Below are 27758 nucleotides of genomic sequence, written 5' to 3' on the forward strand. Positions count from 1 at the left end.
GGTTCAACTCACATGGGTTCACAACCCATGTGAGTTGACACGTGTTCGCATGTCATATTGTGCTTCCGGCCTTTTCTGGTGGACGAAGGCAATACCTGCTCTAGAAGGTATTGACGAAGGGGACTTGAAGGTGGCATATTGCGAAGGTGCCATCTAAGCTTATGAATATCTCCCTCACGTTCTAGAGAGAAAGATTTCCCGTGTCTGAGTAAAATTCCAAATGATAGAAGTTCCGATGAGTGAGCAAGAAGAGTCGTATATGACATGAATGTCGCTCTCCACTTGTTAATACAAGATATACAGAAGACTGGATGTTGTGAAGATATTTATTATTTGAGATGTTAATTTTTTTTTAAGGAAGGAAAAAACTCATCTCTGCCTCTACCGGGAGTCGAACCCGGGTCCCTCGATTGCCGGGTGAGTGCTCTGACCACTAAGCTACAGATAAGATAGAGATTTTCCTTCGCTAGAGAGTATTCTTTCCCTCACCGTCCATTGCACGGTTCCGTTCGGCATATATACGCTCTAGCGAAGGAAAATCTCTATCTCCTCTGTAGCTTAGTGGTCAGAGCACTCGTCCGGCAATCGAGGGACCCGGGTTCGACTCCCGGTAGAGGCAGAAATGAGTTTTTTCCTTCCTTAAAAAATTAACATCTCAAATAATAAATATCTTCACAACATCCAGTCTTCTGTATATCTTGTAAGAAGAGTCATTCATTGATTTTCTTATGACTTGAAGCACACGAAAGGGTTCCCTTCAAGTTCATCCCCCCCCCCCCCCCACACACACACACACAGTTAAAATGTTATCTTTTGGAGGTTTTGGACTTCGGCTAATGTCCAAAGTTCGGCCGAATTGGGAAATTTTCAGGCTCGTCACGAACTGGTCAGACCTCAGCGCTGATAAATCAAATAATATGAATGAAAAAAAAATAATAATAATAAGCTCGATCATCTCATCATCTCACCTCCACCGTTATTATAGCAAAGATAAGGGAACCTCCAGACATTTCCTAGACCGACGGCTGTTCCCAGACAGGCCAAAAGGAAATCGAACCGCCCGGACCAGTGACCACGGTCCGGCACCACTTCCAGGTATTCAGGCTCGTCGTCTTTTTCTATGTCGGCTTTTTTCTCGTTCATTTTTCCTGTTGGGGAGAAGAAACATCGATCGAAATTATCAACAGGGCAAAAAAAAATAAAAATAAAAATTTTTTCACAATATTTCAGTAAAATTCTTCAGAACGTGAGAACAAACAATAAAACCCACTTAATTTTGGGTCACAAAAACTACAATAAAGCACCAATCGTGAATAAAAGAATAGGAAAAAACCCATAATTAACATCACAGAAGAAATCGAAAAAGGCACAAATAAACAAACAATGAAACGCCATTTGCATTTCCTAATAGAAAATGACAAAAATTTTATGATTTTTTTAACTTCCCTGTACTTAATTGTGATCAAAGAGCTTTTTTTTACACCGCCATCTGGCTGCCAAACATGTTCTTGTTTTAGAAAATAATAAGCCAAAAATCGAGTTTATTCCCCCGTGAAGGATGATTCCCGTCTGGTTATATGGGTTAGCGTGTCTCTTTAAAAACAATGGTTGCATACTAATATCTGTTTTCTAAAATCAGGATGAGATCGACTCTAGTTACGCCGCTGGATTTATTTTAATTTCCTATTAAAGAAGCGTTCCCAAACAATAAATATAGTCAAGCTCGGTAATAATATCGTCTCGGTAATAACAAGACTTCTGCTTTAACATGAATAATCAATGGTCTGGGCTGATTCCCATAGAGAGTAGGGGGTGTATTCAACTAGATCTATCTCTAGGAAGTGCTGCTTCAACGCATAACCCGCGATTTTTATCGAGAATTGATGTCCCGAATTCCAATTTCCCGAATTTTATCGATCATATATGGTCCCACCGCTTATTATACAGAATAACAATTTCATAGACGGTGTTTAATTGCATTTTGATGATAAATTTTTTCGTCAAATAAGGTCTTGTAAACACGAACCATAACGACACAGTTTGTTGCAATCTTCATTGTTGTTATAACCGAATTGGACTTTGATTTTTTCCCCCTCTTATATAAGTCAAATAAGTAACACGCAATAACTTGGTTATAGCGACCTCTGTTGTAATGACACCTCGGTCGTGGTTCCAGCTGATTCTCATAGCGAATTATATTAATTAGATTTTCTTATGACGTCGATAAAATTGATGACTAACGATAGAAAAAAAGTAAACTATTACATGTTTGACGCTCCGACATGCCTTTTGGTATGACCCGTATGTGGGACATTTCCATATTTTCTAACGACTTTTTTTTCCAAAAATGACCTCCTTAATATGGAGCTTACATTCCCAATCAATACTAAAATCATCAATCTTTACTAAAATCGGGGATGGAGATAATTTATACGATTTATAAATTATATTATAAATGAATATGACTATAAATAAAAATGTGTTTTCCTCTAAAAATCTCACATATTGGTCATGTTCTACATTTTTTTTCGTGAAATTTATTTTAATTCAATGTTGTAGCACTTTATTTTCCCCCCAACGTTATTCATACGGCCATAATTGACGATTTTTTCCGACAATTAGTAACATTTTTGGCGAAATTCGGCATCGTCTCGAGTTTGCGAACCCGATTTAACGTATTCATCTCGCTAAAATATAGGTTCATCCTAGTTATAGTGGAATAAAAAGTTCGTGGGCAGAATTTGACAACATCTAATTGCTTACTTTAAGTCTCGAAAACATCAAACTCTCGGCTGCAACAAAACCTCGTTTATAACGAAAGATTTTTGTTGAATCTTCTATGTCGTTACAATCGAGTTTGAGTGCATAAATATCAAGCAAGGTTTTTTTATCCAGTGTTAACCATTGTCCCTTTTTTTGGGACGCTTGTTTTTTCACTAAGCAGTAGAATTTATAGTTTTGATGGCTGAACCTATATTTTAAACTGACTGCTATTATCATTACAGGCTCAATAAAGCTATTCTAAAATTTTTAATAAATCTAAAACGTGTTACAAACCATGTTCAATGTGGCTTCCACCCTTTTCTGAAAGCAAGTTAAATCGCATTACTTCGTTCTCAATAGTAGCTCTTAGCATATCGGGAGGAATGTTACAGATATGTCGGTATATCGCATTTTTCGATTCGGCCAAATTGTTTATGTTATCACCAAAAAACGGTAGTTTTGAGGTAACCCCCATAGCCCCCCCCCCCCCCCACAGAAGTCACAGGGGTTGAGGTCTGGTGACCGGGGTGACCAAGAAATGGGGAAGCGTCGGCGTATAATCCGATCATCAGTGAAATGGTGCTGAAGTAACTGTTTAACACATGTACCAATGTGAGGTGGAGCCCCGTCCTGCATAAAAATCGTGGTGTCTAAAATGCCACGTTTCTGAAGTTCAGGTATCACGAAACGTCTTAACATCGACTCTAAGCGAGCAGCAGTCACAGCGCATGCCACGGACCCAACTGTCGATTGCTCTTCAAAGAAAAATGGTTCAATTATGACACTAGCTGTTATACCGATGTCTTATTTCGTATGCAATATTGCATACAGCGTCATTCCCCGCTGGTGGTGAGTTTTTGAACTTCTTTTTTTGATGAAAATTGAATCCCATGACCTCTTGTAAACTATTACCAAGTTTGATAACATTTTGTCTCCAGTAGGTTTCCTTTCATGCCCATTTCGAAGTGAAACTTTAAGACCCTGTATTTAGTAAGGTCAAACTGAATTGCACAAAACATTAATCAAGTACCCGATACAATGGTACGAATATACGTACACTTTTTATATTAAACTCATAACGCTGTTGACAACGTTAAAATAGAAATTATTTGAACTCATTTTACAGTTCATTGATAAATGATTAACACTTACAATGATTACACTCAAAACGCTTTAACAATGCAAATTATTTTTTATTTTTTATCACAAAAAAATTATTTATAATTATTATTCAACTAGGCCGAATAATCCCGAGCCGTACAGTCAAGAGTAAGGTCAAAATGAGTAAGGTCAAACCTCGATTCACCGAGAATAGAAATCATACCATTTGTGATTCGAATCGTCGAGAACCAATAAGGAACCAAACTCCGTTGAATGTAAATCGTTAAATTATCTAGACGATACAAGAGAAACGATACAGAAAAAAAATCAGTTGAAATTTTGTCAACAGAGGACGCTGCCCGAAAGCAAATCATAGAACCTTTTTTCAATCTCTACTGCATCTGAAACGTACAGTTTCAGCTGGTGATTCGTAGCTGATGTAAAACAAACTTCGCCACTAGTGCTTTATCCAAAAATTTCGACGTCACAATGAAAATCTTATGTCAGCGTCAGTAACAGGAAAATTCAGAAATGAACTTAATCGCACAGCCTGCATTTTTTAGGTCTCTGATTTGCATATTTCCAGTGATTTGCTTTCGTGCAGCACCCTGGTGTCGATGAACTAATATTATTTTTCTGTACCAAAAAGAAATCCCCGCTCTGTGAATAACTTTTCACAAACAGCTTTCAAATATATATTAGTTTCTTGAATTTTTATGAATCTTTTAACTATTTACGAATTTATAGGACACCCTGTGCATGAGGTTCGGGAGTGGAACAAATGGCTATGGTGAAAATACGGTTTAGGTTTTCTCTTATTAATAGTGCAATTTTATTAGATTTGTTTTGCTTTTTCATTTATTTTTTTTACTAAGAACGGAATCATGGCCATGACATGAGTTACGCCATTTGACGAAACAATTTTTCTAATAAAAGCCTTTTTTTTTTGTATGTTGTGAGACCTTGGTGATGGTGTTGGTAGCGTGCGGAGTGAGTATGTGAATTATCACTCTTTTTTCACCAGTTTTTTTGTTGCGATTACGTCTTCCAGATCATTGCTCACAAAATGAGTAAGGTCAAACCTCGATTCACCGAGAATAGAAATCATACCATTTGTGATTCGAATCGTCGAGAACCAATAAGGAACCAAACTCCGTTGAATGTAAATCGTTAAATTATCTCGACGATACGAAAATAGTGTTGAAATCACCAAAAATATCGAGCAAATATCTAAACGAGTTCAATTCATAAACGGAACGCGTATATGCGTCAGGTTCGGCATCCCAATTTTTCATGTGTTTGTTTTGTCGAAATACCGGCCGCGACCGCTTTATTGACGTCATTCGTACCGTCCAAGTTCGGTCGTGAAGTTCACCGTTTCCGTAATTTATTATTAAGGTATTATCATCTTCCGCTGACTTTACAGATTCATTCTTGGGGAAGAAATTTCACGAAACAACTATTTTGATTAATGCTATGCACGATATATAGCATGTAGCGGGATAACAGAACCAAGGACGTAAAAATTACGACGTTTACACGGTGATTTTTACGAACATCGCGCTCGAGACACGACAGCTGTCAGATGCTGTATTCGAACAAGATTAAATGCAAATAATAGTGCGCATGAAAGTCAAATAAGCGTAACACAATAGAATATGTGTCTCTAGCAAATATGTAACCACAATTTTTCACTGCTTCAATGTATCTTTGAGAATGAAAATGCGTGAGAGAAATGATTAATGTTATGCCAAAAATATTCCGAGAATAACAATCATGATCTTACGAAAGACTTACTCTTTTATCAACCGATTTGCGCTAACATTACGAATTCCCACCAAATACAGCCAACTTTTGCCGAATATCACCACTTTTCACCAAAGTTCACGAAGTATTGCCTATTTATGACCAAAGAATACATATACCTCAAGTACGACTAAATTACATTTTTAAATGTTCTTCCATGGACCACTCAAAAATCGGCAGGAATATCGTGCTAAGTAATCCAAATCAGGACATTTGGTCGTGACCAGATTTGGGTACATGTACAGCGGGAAATATGGCGATGTTTGGAGAAAAAGTGAAAGTTGGTGATATTTGGTGAAATATATTGATATCTAGTGAAATTATAAGAGAGATATTTGGTGAAAAATACTGATATCTAGTGAAAGATGGTGATATCTAGTGAAATTATAAGAGAGATATTTGGTGAAAAATACTGATATCTAGTGAAAGATGGTGATATCTAGTGAAATTATAAGAGAGATATTTGGTGAAAAATACTGATATCTAGTGAAAGATGGTGATATCTAGTGAAAGTTGCCAATATTTAGTGAAATATGGTGATACAGTACCCATAGATCCCACAAAGGTGGAAAAGGGACTGACAGGGCTGCAGCACGGGGCCAGAGGCGATTCCGTCAGTTTTTGTTTTTTACTTTTAGAGGTGAGAGAGATCGTGATATCTAATGAAAGTTTGCGATTTCTGGCGTAAGATGGTGGGTGATATTGGTGGGTGAATGTTGGCGATATTTGGTGGAAGATGGTGATATTTAGCGAAAATTTACGATATTTGGTGGGAATTGACAACACGCGTAAGCAGATCAGTTCGTCAACTTTTTTTGTTGAATCAGTTTCGTTTTTCTGAAATTTCGTCACCAGTCACCCAATGAACACACCATGAGTCATGTATTAAGAACGAATTTACCGTATAATAAATCTCGTTTTTTTTTTTCCAAATAAGGTGTTTCTTTTTGGTGTAAAGAGACACGTGACTCCATTTTTTTCCCTCTCTCTTTCAAATTGTCTGCATGTATTTCCGGGAAGGAAGTAATAATGTTCATCTCGCTTTTTTACAAACTTTAATCACAAAAGAGAAGACAGAAATAATGTCCAGGCCATTATATACTAAACGAAAGTGGCACAACGGAAATCTCAAACCATTCATCATCGGTATCAATCCCCCCTCTTAAATAACAAATGACATTGAGTTTAACGTCGAAAAGTGACGTGATTGTAACAGGAAAGAAATAGATAAATGAACATTTAAAAAAGAAGAAACGATAAATTTTTATACTGTAAATACAGTCGAATCCCGTTATAACAAACGCCAAAATACTGAAGAAATCACTTCGTTATAAAAGGAATTTCTAATTTTACGAATTTTAAAATTCGTTAAAAAATTTCGTCTTAGCGGAATTTGATTACTAAGGAAAAAATTACTTATTTACGTTCTATATAATAAAAAGAATGAAGTTAAATTGGAAAAATAACTCAAAGCACCTCAAATCCATTAGGTATTGTATTTTTTGTTTCGGATACGTTTCGCTTACTCAACATATTTGAGGCAAATAGTCCGTAACTTTTTTTTTTTGCACAAGTATTGTGGAAGTCGAAGAAACAACAAATTGCTTTTAAATATACTCGTGCTCAAACGCGTGCCATGATTGAAGCAAATGCTTGAAAGATTTCGTATCCAAATTCCTAAGTATTTTCTTATATGGGACTGGGGTGGTAACTGGCACATTTCGGGAATGAATGTCTTGATACCATACATACGTTTCCGTCAACGAATGTCCTGTAGAGACAACAACATCCAAATCTTGAAAATCTGAAAGAAGTTTTTTTTTTTCCTACGGGATGCCGTAACTGCTGGTTGAATTTGAAATTTGAACTTTGTCCGATTTCTTAAAATGTTGAAAGAGTAAAAGAAGATACGTCATATTTTAATGCTGCATGGCTTTTATATATATATATATTTACTCTAACATCAACTTCAGAAATGATCTCAAGTTTTTCTTCAATCGAAAACTGTTTCCTTCCTTGACAACTCATTTTGAAACAGACGAAACATGAAACCTTCCTAACGTGTAACACTGGCTTACCACAGATTTGATTGCTTTTTGACGAAACCATATTGGTTAAAATTTCTCTTTACGAGCCATAGAAGAACACACAGCCTCTCTTCTTCCCAACAGTTCAGCCAGTTAATTCTCTGAAACTGATTTTACAGGATCATTCGTTATAACGGATTTTTTATTTCGTAATATCTGAATTAGCAGTATATTGTTCCTATGTAAACTTAATTTAAGGATTAGAAAAGTCCCGTTGATAAATTTCGAATTTATTCAATGTATATATAGGCTGGACGAGAGGTCCTGGGCAGGTTTTAGCAATTAATAAAAAATCAATTGGCATACGAAGGTGCGGTTTAGACTGAAATACTTATTCATAGCCTGAACTTTTTTTTAATTTAAAAAAAAGTACAAATTTCACTCATGGCGCTGCAAAACGAAAACTCGCCATAACACATAAAACAGTACATAGTTAATATTCATGACATAATTTGCTTTATATCATACATGCTCAACCCGTGGCTCGTGGGCCAAATGTGCCCTCGGAGTTGTCTGATATGTGGTTCACGATATCAAACCTAATTTTTCAAAAATGATTTGAGCGGAATTTTTACAGATCCCCTCAAGTTACCCGCTCCACAGATCCAGATCACTCAAACGACCCGCGGCCTATATCCACATTATTCAAGAGGTCCTCAGCACATTCCCAGATCATTTAAGTAACTAAGGCATATTCACAGATCACTTGAGTGACCCGTGGCAGAGTTACAGACCCTTCGGGTGGGTCACGGCACATATGACTTAAGTAGTCACATGTCTGAGAATGATCAGGGAATGTCCGTGGCACATTCTCATATTAAGTGACCCGCTGCTCATTTACAGATTACTTGAGTGATTGATCCGCGGCACGCACATTCACAGGTCACTTGAGTGATCTGTGGCAGGGGTGGCTCTTGGGCCGTGCGACCGGCCGCCGAATCCGAGTTGAAAGAGCCCAAAAAAGGCTTTGCTGACCAAAAAAAAAAAAAGAAAAAACGTGGCCGAGACACCAAAAATAGGAGAGGTTTTTTTTGTGACCCGCGACACGTTTTCAAACCAGTGAAGTGGCCCGCACTCGTCTAAAGGTTGACCAGCCTTGCGTTACATAAAACTACCGCATTTCAATATGAGCACCCTTTCACCCATTTAGATGTAGCCCTAGGTAAAAGGTTATCCAACCTAGTGACCGGATCTTGCAAATAAGAAGTGTGACTATCATATTATACCTTTGCAGAGATATTGACAAATCCATATCACTCTATGCATATTCTCACATGCGAACTACATTTTTTCTCTCTGACGATTTAAAAAAACATGAATATACCACCACCCTGTCGGTCAAACTTCGTAAACGAACCGATTTCATAAAACGAAACCAAAACTGGAAAAAAAAATCACAAACGCATTTCGCAAGCCAGCTCAGTCTCGTGATGAAATTCTCACGTACAGTAAAAAGCATACTTTTCCCTCAGTTTTTTAGTAGCTCTGCAAGAAGCACCTTCCATTTACCTGTATTCGAACCTGGATTAAAAAAAAATACACAGATAAACGCATTGACCTCGCGTTTCGTTATCGGTTATATATGCGTTGTTCTCTCTCTCTCTTTCTCTCGCTTATTCTTCTTTTGTAACAGCTTCTCTTCAGTCGTACTCAGGTAATGCTCTCTCTATGAATTGTGCAATGCTCTTAATAACACAGCTGGCTAAACAATGAAGTAAGAAGAACAAGAAATAAATCTTCTTCCTTATGTCCGTCCTTGGTCGGTCGGACTATTACTTTGATTCTGTCCATGTCCCACTCGGCCTATTTCTTATTCTTGCAGGTGAAATTTTGAGCAGCAAAAAAACTAGGGCAAGCAAATATATTGGAATTATGTTCGCTTTGGCCTTCTCCTCTTCCCCAAAATCCCTCTGGAATGTGTCCGCGAAATCAGAGCCATCGTCGAGTTTTGGTGTCTTATCATAGTGATACCAGAGGAAAAATGGAATGTTGTCTCTTTTTCTTACTGGGTGATTGATGTCTCAAATACGCGTGTGACACCTTCATCTATGGTGAGAATTGAAAGCGAAAACTTCCTCGTTTTCCTATTGCGATACTTCCGCTATAAATGAAAGTGCACTTGGCAATGATATCATTGTGTCACATTTTTCAACCACTGACTGACCTTCCTGGTGATTTTTCTTTTTTTTCCCCCCCTTTGACGTGCTGGCCGCTCTGGAATCCATATACGTTTACTAATATATCTTTCCTTTCCGCGTTCTCTTTCCTTACCAGACGGAAAGTATAATAATTTGTGAAATGTCTACTATTACATTTTTTACCTCTATTGCTCAATTAGAGGAAAACTTGAATAGTACAGTCGAGTCCGGATGTAACTAAGTCGTACGAGAACGTGAGAAAACACTGACATTATCCGATAGTCGTTGCGCACGATAAATACCCGAGTTTAATGAGCGGAAACCACTTGAAGTGAGGATAAGATAGGTGATCCTCGGACAGACTTGAAAATGGAAAATGATTAAAATGAAAATTATTCCCGCATGCCACAAATATTAATGATATTCGCACATAGGCAAACACGTTCTGGAGGGTGCAACATTAGGGTGACCCTTGGCCATAGGTAATTTTCCGAACATCAAAATTTTGGCTCAACCGGACAACTGCTAGAAGATCCTCAAACGCCTTGAAGTTAGAACATAGAAAGCAATGTTAATTCCCCTTTACGCAAATGGGTAATTCCGTTCCAAAACGGTATAATTTTCCCAATCTCGATCATTTTTTCTCTTCTTAGAGAAATTTATGTCCAGGCAACCCCAGCAATTGTTCAAAAACATTCTGAATCCGATTTCCCTAAAAAAATTTGCCACAATTCGAAAATATCTGAAATAATAATATCTGAAAATATCTATAATCTGTCCGCTGTGAAACAATTTGGTTACAGTCTGCAAATCTGTGTGTGTGTGTACAGTAATCTCTCACTTATACACCTCCTCATTTATACGTTTCTCTCAGTTACCACATGACTTTCTGTGCTCCTGAACAATAGACTAGGCTTTCAGGGGGTTAGTTGAATTGATAGGATGAGAGAATGAAGTGATAGGACAAAGAAGTTGCAACCAACAGCAAGTGTTTTAGAAAGATGGTACTGGTGCATTTTTGCTTTGGCAAGAGATTGCATTTCATATTTGATTACCTATTTTATCCTGCATTATCTTAGCTACATTTCCTCTACATAAAATGGGTAAACGAAAGCAGTTATTGTTTCCATTCAAAATGAACGAATAAAAGTTTGATGATAATTGAGTTAGGAGAAGTACAAAACATTGCGTCTGAAATGTTCACATGACAACGATGAAGAGATCAATGCGGAGGATAATTTAAAAAAAAATAATTCAGGAGACATCTGCAAAAGTCTTATAAGGGCTAAAGAATCTTCGTACTTTTTACAACTAACTTCCAGTCGTAAAAATCGAAAAGATGGCTTTTCCGATGCTAGACGGAAACATAAACAGTGTGTGTTCGATTTCAAGCTGCTTTATATGATTTTGATGAGTAAATATTATTTTACGTTTCGTGAATGAAACTAGTATCTATATATGCACTTGCGTCTGCCGCAGTTTCGATGTCGTAGATGTTCTTTTAGTGTGTTTTTATTTGGTTTCCACTAATATGCCTGCCTCCCTTATTTTCTTGTTCCCTTGCACCGATGTATAAACGAGAGACTATTGCACATAAGTCATCAACATGTATCCGAGAAATAAAGAACAACCATCAGAGGAAAAACGATTGCACTTTTTGATAACTTCAAATCATAATCATCGTGGAATTATATGCATTTGCACACGTGCACTTATTACTCACATAACGCCGGGGATATTACGAATAGTTTTTTTTTTTTTGGTGGAATGAAGGCTTTTTCTCGCTGAGGATATTACCGTCGCGTATAGATATTACCTAAAAGATTGAGAAAAAAAGGGGGGAACGTCAGACTTTTCGAACGACCTTCTGAGATTCGAGGCCGTCGTCTTCATCCGAAAAATAAAAATAGAAGTAAAACCTTGACCGAAAAAAAGGAAACTCTCACTCACACGTCATGAAACAACAAAAAAACTTTGATTTCTCAATGGTAATATGTATTATACAAAGACGTGGGGAATCTCATTACATTAATGTCGAGACGCTCATAAACTGAAATTACACTAAAAAGGCCTTTTTCGAAAAAAAAAAAAATTGCCAAACCGCTTTTTTAGCTAATACGTGCAAGAGGAACCTCGTTTATACCAGAGGTGGGTTCAGAACGTCGTATAAATGCGTAAGTCTCGTAACTATAAGACTTACTTTTAAAAAATAATCCCCTCCCCAACAGATATACAAAATGTTATGAAATTAAATGTGTTTAATTACATCTCCAATTTTGTCATTTAAAAAAATTGTTTCATTCATACTCGAGTGTAAAAAAAACGAATTTTAATACCGCATTTCAAATCGCTTATAGCATGCATGCTCAACCCGTGGCCGCGGGCTAAATGTGGCCTTCGGAGTCATCTGGCCCACGACCTCGAAACCAAATTTTGTAAAACTGAACTGAGCACATTTCTACATCACTTAAGTGACCCGCTGCACGTTTACCGATCACTTAAGTAACCTGGGCACATTTACAGATCATTTAAAGTGATCTGGGGTATATTATCATTTCAATCAAGTGGTCAGCGGGGCATTCTAACGTGGCCCGCCGCGGGACGTTTAAAAATCTTTCAAGTGACCCACAACACATTTAAAGATCTTTTAAGTGATCCACCGCACATTTGAAGATTTTTTGAGTGATCCGTGACACATTTAAAAATCGCTTAATTGCCCGCGGTACATTCTCATTTCAGTCAAGAGGCCCAATTTGGCACATTTCTAGATAATTAAAGCAGCACACGGCACTGTTTCAGCTCGTTTAAGCAGCACTGTTCCAGATCTTTTAAGCAGCCCACGGAACATTTACAGATCGCTGAAGTGACTCGCGATACGTGTTTAAACCAATGAAGTGAGCCTACGCTTTTCAAAAGGTTCAGCACCCTTGGCGTACGTGAAAGTGGTTTATTGATCACTCTTCGTTGACCAAAATGAGAGAAAATAGTTGCGTTTATTGTTCGTCCCGACACTAAGAATGCGGCTTCGGAAATGCTGAAAAGGACGGAAGATGGAGGATAGTCAAAGAGGGAGAGAGCGAAGATAAGTTTCGCAACTAGTTATAAAGCACTCAAAGTATTTAGATTACAGTAACGTCTTGGGGCCCCACGAGGGACCTCCGGGCGCAATTTTCGTGAACTACTCTATTTAGCCAGAGAGAGAGAGATTGAGACAAGACTTTTAATCAAGCCCAAGGTATTTCCCTCGTAGGGTAAAAAAAAGATGTCTCCGAGAAAATATTACGTCAATAGTCACTCATTACAATTCCATCATAACGCGAAAAACCTACAACATTCTGAGAATCCTCCGATTCTCTTTTTTCCTCTGCGTGCGTTTTATACTTTGGCTATTTTGCAAATCATATACAAAGGTGTTTTCCACATTCGCAGTTGTAATAATTGTAATTACTCGGAACGACGTTAAATCACCTTCAGGAACGGGAACGTGGGATGAGGATCAATGACTTAGGAGGTAATCAAAAGGCTATTTGAGTGTGCGTGCTGCGACCGACCCAACTCACTTTTGTTTGTTTGTTGTCGTTCTCTGCGGGGGGTAAGCGAGCGACTAATTATGATCGAATGCCGCCATCACATGGACGTGGGCGAATATCGTGTTTCTCACGTTGACTTCACTTTTGCGAAATTTCGTCTTCGGAGTATATTTTAGTAGACGCGTCTATGAAGGTCGATGCATTGAAAATTGGCTTACGAATTTCATAAGGAATTCCAACTGGTTTGCTACTTCAATTATGGAGACATGTTGGTTGACACCATGGGTTATAGCCGCTCTTAGGGGGTGTGGTGGGACAGGTGCGGCCGCACACCGAGTGGTGCCCCGCACTCAAAGTAAATTGTTGGAGGCTTTCACTAATTCTGAAGTTATGTTCTGGAATTATTTCTTCCGTTAATTCTGAACTTTTTTTCCTTCGTAAATTCTGAATTTTCATCAGTTGTGTAATTGATTGAATAATTGTATTGTTGTAGGCCTGTTGCTCTGTGTGGCGAGACTTCTTAACGGGGAGATCGGCTCGTGTTCGCGTCTCGAAGTTGGGAACCGTAGAAAACCAACTTCAGCCGACCACCACTATGGCGATATATTATCAACATACCTGTATATTCTGAAATAATAGATGCCGATTAGTTGCAGTCATAAAATTATATTCATTTCACGTATTTGCCAATAATATAAAGTAAAATCCTTCTTAACGGACACCCCTTAGATGCAGTTACCCCTCTTTCACGGCCAAATAATAACTTCCCCTTGTGTAATAAAAGTATGCATTTCAAACCCCTCATTAACGGTCGGGGTTTTTTGTCCCCCATCTTTTACGGACGAAATTTTTTTGTCCCGCCAGTGTCCGTAAAAGATAGGTTTTACTGTAGTACGTTTTTTTTATGAATAATAATTTCAATCAAGCGTACGCTGCAATAGTCCTCTACTTACCTCAAGTAGACCGCCCTCTACTTTTTTTTGCCACAAATTTTAATGATTGTTGGCAACTTTACTTCCCTTTGACAATTTTTTGGCTATAATTGACAACTTTATGCCTACCCTTTTTAAGATAATTGGCGATAGCCCGATTTTGTGATTTCCCACACTTTCTGATGCAACTGATGCATTTCTATCGGAACATCTTTCGCGGACTGGATAGAACCACTTGGAGAGCCGCATTTGGCCAGCGACCGGAGGTTGTGCAAAACTGCTCTATGTTTACTGACCTGGTCCATCTTTTGGTTAGTCACATGATTGGGGGGGGGGGGGTTACATGCATAGGGCTACCAATAAAGTCTTGAAAGAAGGAAAAAATGAATATGTTAATAAAAATATGTTTCTTCCATCTACGCTGGATATACTTCTATCTATTACCAGATGTCTTGCCACCTGTGCGTTAATAGTTAAGGGAGCCATCTGGCGTCGCGTAGGACAAATCTTTACGTTCGTGACAGAGACGGGAGAGAGTGAGCTTCACGTATCAATGATTATTTGTGAATTTACAGCGGCCCACTAATGACCATTGTTTCTTCTTACCGATAGCGCGAAACAAAAGTTAGATGGGCCAAAAATATAAGCCCACCAAATAACATATTAAAAGTGAAGGCCTGGTATGAAGAGAAATGAGGTTTCACGTTATTCGACAGTAATGAATATTATACACCTATTTTTCGATACCGGATCAGTCGCACCTGCAAATAAATACTGCGAGAAGCCGCAGAAAGTTATTACACGTTGCCTAATATCGAAACGGATGTTCGATTATTATCGTAGCTTTTTTTTTTTAATTGGGTGCAGTTTTTTGCATCAACTTCACCAACCACAAATGGCCAGAACCTAACCAATTCCTGTTCTCTCTCTGCGACGCTCTTCTTTACTTACTACGAAGAACGACGCAAAAAAGAGAGAGAGAGGTCTTTAATCAAATCCCGGATAAATGACAAGGTCAGCTGCCATCACCCAACAAAATTAGTATGCAGCAGATCTATCCGAGGAGGAATAGAGACGAGTGTGGCCAGAAGATATCCAGCATAAATAAAATGCCCTGAGCACAGAAGTAGCCCTTAGGAAAGGGGGGGGGGCTGAATTTCCCTAAAAAGAATCATCCTATGCTTCAAATACGGTTTCAAAATTTCGGTGGTTTATGTAATTACTAGGGATACATAATTTTCGTATTTATGAAATAGGTGTGATACATATATAAATGCGGAATTTGACAGTTCTGATGAAAAAAAAATACAAAAATTTAATTTCTACCACTTTTTTTTTTTTGCAACATTTTGATAATTTGCAATTTTTGAAGCGAAAATGCGTCGTAATTTTGCTGAGCACTCGAATTCTAGAATTTTTAATTAGGTACAGTACTCCAATACTCGGCCTCGTAATTAAACTGTAGGGAAAAAAATTGTCGTTAGTTTAGTTCGTTTTTTTTTTTTTTGCGGATGAATGCGAAATTTTTCACTTGAAAATTTTTTTTTCACTATGCTTAATCAGACGAACACAATCGTTTCAGCTAAAACTTCATAACATCGGTTCTCAACCGGTGCACTGCGGAGAACTTGGGCTCTATGGCACTCTCCAGGGGCTCCACGGCAGCTCGAGGTGGAAAAAACAGTAAATTTTTAAAGAAAAAATATTTTTAAGTAACAAAAATAAACCAGCAACTTTGATGAATAAATGAAAAATAGGCCTCCGGGGCTCCGCCAAAGAAATTTTTTACCGAAATGGGCTCCGCGAGTCAAAAAAAGGTTGAGAACCTGCTTTTATAAGAATATAATTCTAACAGAGCTTTTCGTGACGACTCTGACTTTGATGACGTTTTGCTTCCTTCGTCACTCGTATAGCGACCAATCACATTATGTTAATTTTTTTCCTAGCTTGTGAATAGAAGTTAACATTGTTGACGTGAACCATGAAATGCTTCAATTTGGCCCACAATAACACGTTGAAGAGCCCCGATTTATTAGAACCTTGAGGCTGAATGTCTCGTCTGGTAGAAAACTGGTCATCCCATTTTTATGACGCGATGATTCTCGATTTTATGTCGCCATCAAAACTGAAATTCTAATGCAAGTTATTGCTTTGAATCTCTCCCTACCCTGAGGATCGTGATGTCAAAGAAAAGTAAGATTGGATCCGGAAATACCATGACAAAGTTTCTATATAGTAAAAGAAAGTAGGGGTGGGGAACAGAAACTAAATCTCCAAGAACAGCGGCTATTTAATTTTTCTAGTTTAATTACTTAATTAATTCATATATATCTTTCAATTCGTGACAGGTTGTTGACCCAGTATTTCAGAAAAATGCTTGCGGCTGTTGGTCCATCGGAAACGAGGTTGACATCGACTTCCATTCACGAGATTTATTGTTATTACATATCGCGTGAGATCGAAATACAAACCTGAGTGCAGAGGAACCTCGTTCATACGTCGCTTAGGTTATACGACGGTTGTCTGCAGTCTCAATTGGTTCCTATACATTTTAATTTTAAAATAACTCATTTATTCGATGCAAGACCTCAATTATTCGACAGTTTCACTTCGACTCGAACTCTTTGCAAAAAAAAACAACGTGATTTATATTCATCAGATGTGCGCAATTTTTGTAGGCAGTAAAAACGCGTTGCTGAAACATTGTTTCTGCACGTTGTCACTGCAAAAGCCATAAAGTTTTGGGGGTGATTGTTGATATGCACGAAAATAGCCAATGAGCTGGTTGATGTGACCACTTGGAGTGGACAGTTAAGAAATTTATTTATTGTTTTTTTTTTCTGAGAATACGAAGATACGGCAAGCCCCAAAGAAACGGGTTCCAATTGTTTGGAAGACGGTTATATGTCCTTTCAGAATTTATTTTTTCTCCCAATGTTTTCAGCGTTATCCCCCAGAGGGTGAGAAAGTCCATTGTAAGCATTTGGAAGGTACAGGTCTGCCAATAACAGACATAGGACACCCCACAAACAGTATCAGTTCTGTCGATCATTTTCTTCCATTGCTTTGCTTGCTGGATGGGTGAAATCCGCCGTTCGTAATGTCGAGAAAACGAAATTCGCTTTCTCTTAAATATTAACGGGAAATTTTGGAAGAATTTGCCAAGATTTTTAAATCAATGACGAAAGTTGATCTCGCAAAACAATTGAATATCCCTGTCAACTTTGTAAACGGTTATATTCCTTTCAGCCTCTGCGTGCACACACAAATGTGTTTTTGTAACCTTAAGGAATTAAGCCCTGACTTAAAGGATTGTGTAAGTTTTGAGTTAGAAATTTATTTTTTATTTATTTATTTATTTATAAAACAAAGCTACAGGTTTAAAACCAATTACAGCTTGCAGTAAAAATAAAGCTTATGTTCATATGGTGAATATGAACTTTGGGTGCTTTCATCAGAGGATAGCATGTAAAGTTGATTTTTTTTTTTTTTTTTTGTGGGGTGTGGCAGTTGACATGGCTTCCAGGAGACAGTCCCTTCGTAAAACGTGTGATTTATTACATAAAATTTTGCCATTAAATTCTGGAAAATGTTGTACATGAATATACTCTGCATCAAATCAAAAATGCAAAAACACCTCGAAAATTCCCAAAAAACGAATGCTCGGGTTTAAAAGGGGAAAAATAAAGTAGAAAAATGAAATCAAAGACCAAGCTGTGGATGCAGATCATCTACTGCCGAAAAGATGAGATCGCAAGAGGAGAAATTTTCCTAAGCAAACGTAATTTTTTGTGCTAATTTTTTATTTCTTTAAGTTTATACACTGCCCTATCCCTAATTTTGACGTCCCTTTGCGAGTGATTGGATGATCAAATCTCGAGGAAAGCCACATCAATATTGTTTTTTTCTCCCCCTTACATGTCTTCGAAATTTCAAGTCGAAAGAACCGCCAACACTCTTTGATGGCGTTGCATTTCTAATTTTCGGTAGTTTAAGGCGGAGCGAAAAATAAATAAAGACAGTACAATTAATTTTTCAAAATACAGTTTCACAGAGAAGGAAAAAAACGCAATGTGTATGAGGAAATAAAAAGTTTCGCTATTTTAGAGCCCGTATCCGGATTGAATGGACGAAATAATTAGCTTCACTTTTTTAAAATTTCAAAAAAAGAAGTATGTAGTATGCTATTAGTTCTTATTTGTGTGTGTGTGTGTATTGAATGCGAAAGCTGACGAATGCGGACGGAGAAATTAATGTTCCTTCGTCCTCATTTCTTCAACCATAATTAACATCATTAATTAATCACGTTTTAGTGATTAGTGACTCATTACGCTGCTGGGAAAGAAAAGTAACCCATAAAAAAAACCTTCGTCACACTGCCTTCATTGCATATAAATGAAAATTTGCATAATAAATATATTGTGTACAAGTTGTCCGTAAATTCGAAAATAGTTTAAAAATCAATAAAAATCGAAAGAGAATTGGTGTATTTTGATGCGGTTTGCGAAAAAATTCTCATAATAGGTAATTTTTTTCCTTTGTACAGTAAAAATATTTAGTTCAAATTTTTGTGCATGGAGGGGGGGGGGGCTGCACTTCCCTAGTTGTGGCCCTGGTTCCGCACATCAATACACAACGTAAAAAGTATTAATACACAAAACAACACGCTATAAACTGTATACCTGAAAGCTGATTATATTTCCTCGACCAAAATACATGAAATCTAGATCCCTATGGGGGAAAATGCGGGACCTTGCGAATTATCGCCAAGAAGTTGCTGAATTCAAGCGCAGTTGTCATTTATCATTGAAATCACTGAAACATCGCCAATGATGGGGAAAGTAAGCGCTTGGATTTAAATGCAATTCACGAAAAAAAAAGTTCAGTTTGACAAATATTTGAGATGAATATTTATATGACTATTGATTAATTATGATGATTATAGTTATAAGTTTATTATGTATTTTTTATCATGCACTTTATACGTCATCAAAATAATAAATCCTGATTTCATTTCAGTAAAGAATGAAAATTCAAGTACACTTCGCGTTAAAAACGGGACACACACACACATTTTTACAAAAAAGTCGTGTCAGCCAGAACTATCGGAAAATATTGAAATTGTCCCGTAAGAATGGGCCTTGGGGTCCTTCTATATTATATACCAGTTTTTTGCCCGAGCGAAGTAGTAATTTCGCATATTTGGCCTCTTGACAAGCGGACTGGCAAAAAATAAATGAATGGGGAAACACTTTAATAAACGAATGAAATAATTTACGGGCTGACTGAGGTAGATGCATTTTCTCAGGGCGTACCGAGTCTATAGACTCCCATAAGCTTTCTTGTTCGATACCCTCAGAACGAGCTGAATGTGTGCGTGCGTGCGTGTGTGTGTGTGTGTGTGTGTGTGATATCCGCAAATTATTTTTCCTCCCATTCGTTTTAAAAAGTATTTGTCCCTCGTAAATTTACAGGACGAGAAAAAAAATTGAATAAAAGGAAGAAATACTTTAATAAACGAATGAGAGAAGCACGCACATTTTAATAAAGAAATGAAAGAAGTAATTTGTTGATTGATAAAAAAAAATAAGTAAATGGGTGAAATAGTTTAATAAATAAATGATTAAATACTTCAATAAGGAAATGGTTAAATAATTTAATAGATATATGAAAGAAATTCATTAATAAATATATAGTTAAATACTTTACGAACCAGAAATAAAAATGAATAAATGGGAGAAATAATTTGCAGACCGACAAAAAATAAATAAATGGGGGAAATATTTTAATAAATAAATGGTTAAATACTTTATTAAATAAATGGGAGAAAAATACTTTATTAAATAAATGGGAGAAAAATACTTTATTAAATAAATGGGAGAAAAATACTTTATTAAATAAATGGGAGAAAAATACTTTAAAGGACCAGAAAAAAGTAGATAAAGGTGAGAAATATTTTAATAAAATAAATGAGAGAAATAATTTAAGGACCAGGCAAAAATAAGTAGGAGGAATAATTTGAGAACCCGGAAATAATAAATGAATGAGAGAAATATTTCGTTGTCCCCCGCTAATGGCTTAAGCCGGGATTACACTATAAAAGTTTGATAAAAGTTCGTTCAATTTACCTACCTATACAAAATTCAAAAGTGCCATTTTCAAATTAATCTTATCAATAGACGTATACTTATTGACGTATACTTTCATATCCAATAGCGAAATTCTTATTACTTTTATGCCTGTGTGCGCCATAATTCTATCTAACTTAGCATCAGATATGAAATTTATTTGAATGTATTATACGAAAATTGTATTTGGATGTGATGAATATATTTGTAATTATATATAATTACGAATGTGTGTACATTTATAATTATTATTTATACTGTTTGATGCATGGATGTATTCTATTTAACACATTTAGCATCTACTCTTTCCCTCTTACTAAAAGTTGGATCATAAAAATTGTCTACGGTTGACTGTACAGGCACCGGCCTCTTGTCGACTAATAATATATTGTACATTGTAATTTATTTCACATCTTGAACTGGAATAAATTTGAAATTGAATTAGAGAAAAAAAAATTGAAAAAGTGCAACTAATAGGCGGATCAGTTAAGTTCGCTCGAATGTAACAAATGTGCTTATTGGTTACAGTTTTCAAGTTTTATAAAAGAATTTCATCAAACTTTTATAGCGTAATACCGGCCCAAGACAGAAATGAAATCAAATATAGTGAAGGTATAATATTTACAATTGATTCTAAAATTATGTCGTGGTTATATAAATTTGTTGCGCTGAGGAAATGTTTACTCTCACGGACCAGCGAGAGTTTCCTCTGAACGATAATTATGGTATTTGCAAAGTTGGAAGTTATCCGACCAGCAAAAGTTTATTCCACAAAAAGGTGATACTAATGATGATCACCCATACGGAGATACGTTCATCAGAATTCAAAAAGTGAAGATATAATGCGGAAGGGCGTCGACGTGACCGGAACAATCAAAAAGTTAAAAAAAAACAACAAAATGTGTGGGAGGAGGAATCGCATTTTTGAGGGAAACTTCCAGAAATGCCAAATTTGCTCATCTATTTACGTTATTAATATGTTGAAAGATGGCAAACATCTGTTATTATCCGAAAAGAGTCGTGTTTACGGTTCAGACCAGACCAGAATTGAACTTTAAGCCGATTCCCAGCCCGCGAGGGCCAACTGCCGGCATAAAAACTGGCCAAGAAGGCCTGTGAAGAAGAAAATGTGTACATGTTTGTAGATAGATATGTGTTTGCATGAATGTGTAGTGCATGTAAAAAGAACTGATCAAATTGGTGAAAAGTCATGATCTGGCTATAATCAGGCAAATGTCATCACAGTTCACAGAAGCAGGTCACACAATCTGCAGCTAGCAACATATATTCGAAGTGGAATGGGGGAAAAAACATCACATGGGAGTCGTGACGCAAAAACCCCAGCTGTAACATCAAAAATGCAATACAGGTAATAAAGTTCTGTTTCAACTCAGTGCATCAGAAATTAATGGCAATTTACTATTGACAAATTTTATGTAAGCAAAACAATCCAAAGTTCAAAAAGAGTCTTCTCGCTCTTTTTTTTTTTACACCTTTTTCAAATGTACATCATATACAGGTGAAGTTCAATATGCAAGTTCAATTGGGAAATATATGTGTATATACAAAATTCAATAATGAGAAGATACAAATCGAATAGATGCGAATAAATGTCAAAAGTGGATAGATACATAGTATGCAAGTAATGTGAGTATATACAATTGAATGAGAGAATTTATGTATTAAAATAGTATGTATACAATGAGATTTGTAGAAGAAAGCATCTTTACAAATTCTCCCATGTAAGGTGCCCAATTTGTTTGGGCCTCCTATATTTCCTTAAGCAGTCAGCATCATAGTCAACAATTTCCCTCAGATGTTCGAATTGGGAACTAAACATTCGCTCGAATTGATCATTGTTTAATTTCTTAATGTATGTGAATATGTGAGGTATGTCCAAGTCTTGTCTGATGTTAATTCCACGAACAAACCAAGGGGCTCCAACAAATCTTCTGAGTATTTTGTTCTGCATAGTCTGTAGTTTTTTGATATTCGTTTTACAAGCGTGCGCCCAAGCTGGCGAAGCATAGAGTAGAGTAGGTCTTATTATGGATTTAAAAAGAATAATTTTGTTCTTTAATGAAAGTTTTGCCTGTGGAAATGTGATGCGATTGAGCATACCCATAATTCTATTAGATTTGTTTATTACATGATCAATGTGTGAAGAGAAAGATAGATTTTTGTTGAGTATACAGCCCAAGTATTTTATTTGTCTAACAGGGCTTAAAGATTGTGTACCAATTTGAAGTCGTCTGTCCGGTATTTTACGACGTCTAGTGAACCACAAAAATTTGCATTTGTCACTATTCAGTTGGATGGCAGATTGATCACACCAATATTCTATTTCATCCATGGTTTCTTGTAAATTGTTGAAGGCCTGATTTGCATCCTTGCTACTGCACAAAACCGCACAGTCGTCTGCAAATAAAGTGTTTACGGTTATGCTATAATAAAATGATTTCTAATTAATTAAATTTGATAAAAATTCTGTTGGTATCCAATATACGTAAGTACAGGGTGACCCATAAATTCGCAAATAGTTTAAAAATTCCTGAAAATTGAAGGAATAGGTATATTTGAATGCTGTGTTTGCGAAATACTTATTCCAACGGGGGGGGGGGGGGAAGAGTTTTTTTGATACAGAAAAAGAGAAATATAATATTAAATTTTTTGTCAATAGAGAGCGCTGCATGAAAGTCCGGCAGGCGTGATTGGACCTGAATTTTTCTCCAGTCAATTCTTTGTCTGACCGTTCGTAAAGCTTCAGCCGGGGATTCGTGGCTGAGACTAATTGCCTTCCCCAATAGTGTTTTATCCATTGATGTGTCAACATCACAATGAAAACCTTATGTAAGTGCCAGTAACAAGAAAATTCAGAAATGAGCTGTTAATCATACGCCCTGCGTTTTGCAGGACTCTGATTTGCATATTTCCAGGTTTTAATTTTTCAATTTCGTGCACTGCCGTCTATGGACAAAAATTTAAACTAAATGGCTTTTCTAAACGAAAAAAGGGGTTTTTTTCCTGCATACACCATTTCTTCAATTTTTCTGAATTTTTACATCCATCTATACTAATTTTCTATCTACCAATTTATAAGACATCTTGTACATACTGTATTATTTATACAAATTTTCATTTGTGTGTAATTAAGGCAGCGTGACAAAGGTCTTTTACCAGCAGCGAAATGAGTCACTAATCACTGAAACGTGATTAAATAATGATATTCATAGGGCTGCATTTCATAGGACTCAGATTTGCATATTTTCAGTGATTTGCTTCAGTGCAGCACCTTCCATCGACAGAAATTCGCACTAATGTTTTTTCTTGTGCAAAAACAAAGTCCCTCCTTCGTGAGGGTAACTTTTTTGCAAACCGTATTCAATTATGCAAATTCCTTCAACTTTCATGAATTTCTAAACTATTTACGAATTTAAGAGACACCCTGTACATAAATTATTCAAAACCCGAGAAGGTTTTCCTCGTTTTATCCACTGTCTACACAAATACGCAAATATATGGAGCATTTTTGTGCCAGATTATGCTTATTTAAGCTTTATTTATTTAGTTTTTTTTTTTTGTTAAATATAAATCTTGATTGGTTGACTGTAACATAATGATAAGTAATGAGCGGATAACAGTTTTCGAAAATAAATTTCGAGTAATCAGGGAAATACCCAAAGAGCGGAAAAATAGTTCCTTAAATCGTTTTGTATTTTAAGAGAAATCACAGCTTTCTTTCTTCATCTTATCGTTTGATTTCAACTTATTTTTCTTCTCGTTCTTATTTACAATATGTTACGCTTTTCCTTCCTCAATCTTGGGAACAATATTTTATTTGAAATTTGCAATGACGATGGTCCATTCGAGCGAAACGATTTCCCCACTTTCCAAAGATTTGGTTTTGTTTTCTTTTGCCTGTGGTATATAAATAAATGTGTTTCGGCTTGTTTTAGCCCATGAAGCAATCTTCTACCTCCGAGCAATTGTCTTCTTTTTTGTTAAGAATTATTTTATCCCCCCTTTCCATGTATTTGTTACTCATTCATGTCCCTTGGCCACTTTCAATTCTTGCTATGACATTTTTTTTTGTTTTTGACATTGGGATTTGTCTGAATCAAAGAAACCTTCGTGTTGTGTCATTTAGCTGATCAATGGTGCAAGTAATCGCGAGTAATGGCTTTGAGTGTGATTTTTTTTTCTGTATGATAAATTATTGTATTTTGAGGTATTAAATTCGTGCTCAGGGCGTGAAAATGATTACGCCGGATAGAAATATATTTGTCAACTTATAGCCTGGTGAAATTTGTTTCCACTCTTGTGTAATGACGCTATTAAACGAGTATTCTTTAGGGATATTCGATGTTGCACTTGAATAAACTTGATTATACAGTAGGGGTGCAAAGCCTCCGATCCGTGGGCCAAATGCGGCTCGCCAAGGGGTTCCATCCGACCAGCGAAAGGTGCTAAGTAAAGTATCGATACGCACTTCTCGATACAAATACACTTGTTGGAAATTACCGTATGGCGATATATGATCGGAGTTGGTGTGCGGTAAAATAGGCAAAATGCCCAACCAGGTGGCTGAACAAAAGATGTCCATAAAAAAAATATGGATGTCAAATATATATATTAGAAATTTCATCCCGCTAATATATATATATATGTTGCTGCCAAAGCCCCGAAGTTGGCCACTTCGTGAAGTGGCCAGTCCGGTTGACTCGGCCAATGCCCGAAATTCGGGCTTTAGCAGGAACATATATAACCAAAACACCATAAACCATTATAAAATGGGTTATGTTAATTAATACCATATAAATGCATTAAATGCATTTTATAGTGTAATTAATACTATAGTTAATTAATACTATAGTTAATTAATACTATAGTTAATTAATACTATATAATACTATAAATGGATAAAATAATTAATACTATATAAATGCACTGTCTGTAAAAAAGAATATGGTTATCTTAATTCTAAGTATGGATAGCTTCTCGATTTACCCCACTGTCTCCTGAAAAAAAATAGGATAAATCATTTGTGTGTGTGTGTGAGAGAGAGAGAGAGAGAAAGAGACAGGTTCGAAAAAAAAGTAAATAATTATGAGAAACTATTTTCAAGTGGCAAAAAATAAATAGAAGCGAGAAATAATTCACACATTTTCTGACGGCTAAGACCAAGGCCGTAACTAGGCATTCCTGTGCCATGTGCAAGAAATTGAATTTGGGACCCTTCTGGGGCCCCCCTTCCAAGTGGACCCTGTGCGGGTGCACCTGTTGCACCTGCCTAGTTACGGCCCTGGATGAGACAGCAATGAAAAACAAACATAGAGACTATATAATATTTATTAAATTCTAAGTTACGTTGCAGATATATATGGATCGGGCGAAATATTTATACCAGCGAGTTGAAGAACTTCCTTATCCGTTCAAAAAAATTTCAAAAAACATTCTGTATGATATTTTATGGGTCGTTTTTCTTTTGAGTACATGAAACGACTTGGATTCCGATTGAAATCCGCACACACAGTTTCAGTGACAAAAAGGAGAAAACAAAAACTTTGAATGTGGAACCAAATAACTTCCTCGCCAGCTGCAAATACAGTGTAAAGCAACTTTGTTACATCAGCTGATCTCCGAACGAACCGGAAAAAAAACATGCATCGATCTCGTCCTGAGTTACGAAGCCACGATTTCATTGAGTGAATAACTACACGAAATATATTCTAAGCCGTTTAATGTAATCACATCGGGACTCGGGGTTCCTGATAACAATAACCGAATGATATATATGTATCCGAAAAGTCCCGTTTGCAGGTACAGTGACCATACATCGTTTGGTCGATCAAGATATTGGTGAACGTGTATTAAAATGTGAAATTTCTTTCCCACATAAATTGGTAGCAAAATGTTATCTCGTTCCATTTTCTTAAACGGGACTTTTTTTAATTTTGAAGTAAAATCCTAGATTTTTGTTATTCAGCATTAGAATGGAATTGTCTAAGGTCGGGATTACACTATAAAACTTTTATAAAAGTTCGTTTATAAAACTTGAAAAATGCAACCAATAGGCGGATCAGTTAAGTCGAATGTAACAGATGTGTTTATTGGTTACATTTTTCAAGTTTTATAAAATAATTTTTATCAAACTTTTATAGTGTAATACCAGCCTAAGGCCGGGATTACACTATAAAAGTTTGATAAAAGTCCTTTCATAAAATTTGAAAAATGCAACCAATAAGATCACCGGTGTCATTTTCTAGAATGTAACTAATAACCTTAATGGTTGGATTTTTCAAGTTTTACAAAAGGAATTTATCAAACTTTTATAGTGTAATTCATTCGTGCCGGGATTACGCTACAAAAGTTTTCTAAAAGTTCTTTTATAAAATTTGAAAAATTCAACCAGTAAGATTATGGGTTGCATTTGCTCAAATGTAAACAATAAGCTTCATTGGCTGGATTTTTCAAGTTTTATAAAAGGGATTTTATCAAACTTTTATAGTGTAATCCCGGCCTATTGTAAGGGTGGTCAAACTTTTGGAGAGTTCAGGCCACTTCACTGTTTTGGAAACGTGTCGCAAGTCACTTGAATTACCTTGACATATGCCTCGATCTTTTCAGGTGATCTGAAAGTGTGCCGCGATCCACTTAAGTCATCTGGAAATGTGCTGCGAGCCACTCAGGTGTTCTCAAAGTGTGCCACGGGACGCTTGAGTGATCTGAAAATATTGTTGGGGGCAATTTAAGTGATCTGGGAATGTGCCATAAGTGATCTACAAAAATGCATGTGTCGTGGACCGCTTAAATGATCTGTAATTGTGCTACAAGCCAATCGAGTGATTTGGAAGCGTACTGCCAGCCACTTAAGTAATCTCAAATGTACCAAGTGCCACTTGAATGAACTGGAGGCGTGCCGCGGGCCACTCAAGTGTTTTTAAATGTGCTTTGGGTCGCTTAATCGATCTGGAAATGCGCCGCGAGCAACTGAAGGGTCACTGGAGGGGTTTATCACGTGCCACATCAGATGACTTTTAGGGCCACATTTGGCCCACGGGCCATAGGTTGAGCATGTATGGTCTAATGTATAGTTTCCCAACCTTTTTTCTCCCACCGCCCCCCAACGTAGTCTAATTCATAGGATCCTATGTTATACTCGTAGCTTCTACCGCCCCCCTGGAACATTACATCTCCCCCAAGGGGGCGTTAACGCCCACGTTGGGAATCACTGGTCTAATGTGTATCACGAGTTATACGATATTTTGTTTAA

General features: G+C 36.7%; 1 protein-coding gene across 2 annotated transcripts in view; it reads right to left on the reverse strand.

Annotated features, from left to right (window-relative positions):
* Positions 1 to 27758, reverse strand: part of LOC149064912 (sodium- and chloride-dependent glycine transporter 2-like) — an 89362-nt gene that overhangs the window by 37061 nt on the left and 24543 nt on the right. For both annotated transcript variants that reach the window (XM_089254853.1, XM_089254854.1), the window contains exon 2: positions 969 to 1148. In XM_089254853.1, the coding sequence (XP_089110979.1) occupies positions 969 to 1148 (180 nt within the window). The remainder of the gene's footprint in view (positions 1 to 968; positions 1149 to 27758) is intronic.

Source organism: Pholcus phalangioides, unplaced genomic scaffold (assembly GCF_987345545.1).
Source record: "Pholcus phalangioides strain wild (caught in Gottingen) unplaced genomic scaffold, Ppha-v1.0 ptg000042l_1, whole genome shotgun sequence".
NCBI lineage: Eukaryota > Metazoa > Arthropoda > Arachnida > Araneae > Pholcidae > Pholcus > Pholcus phalangioides.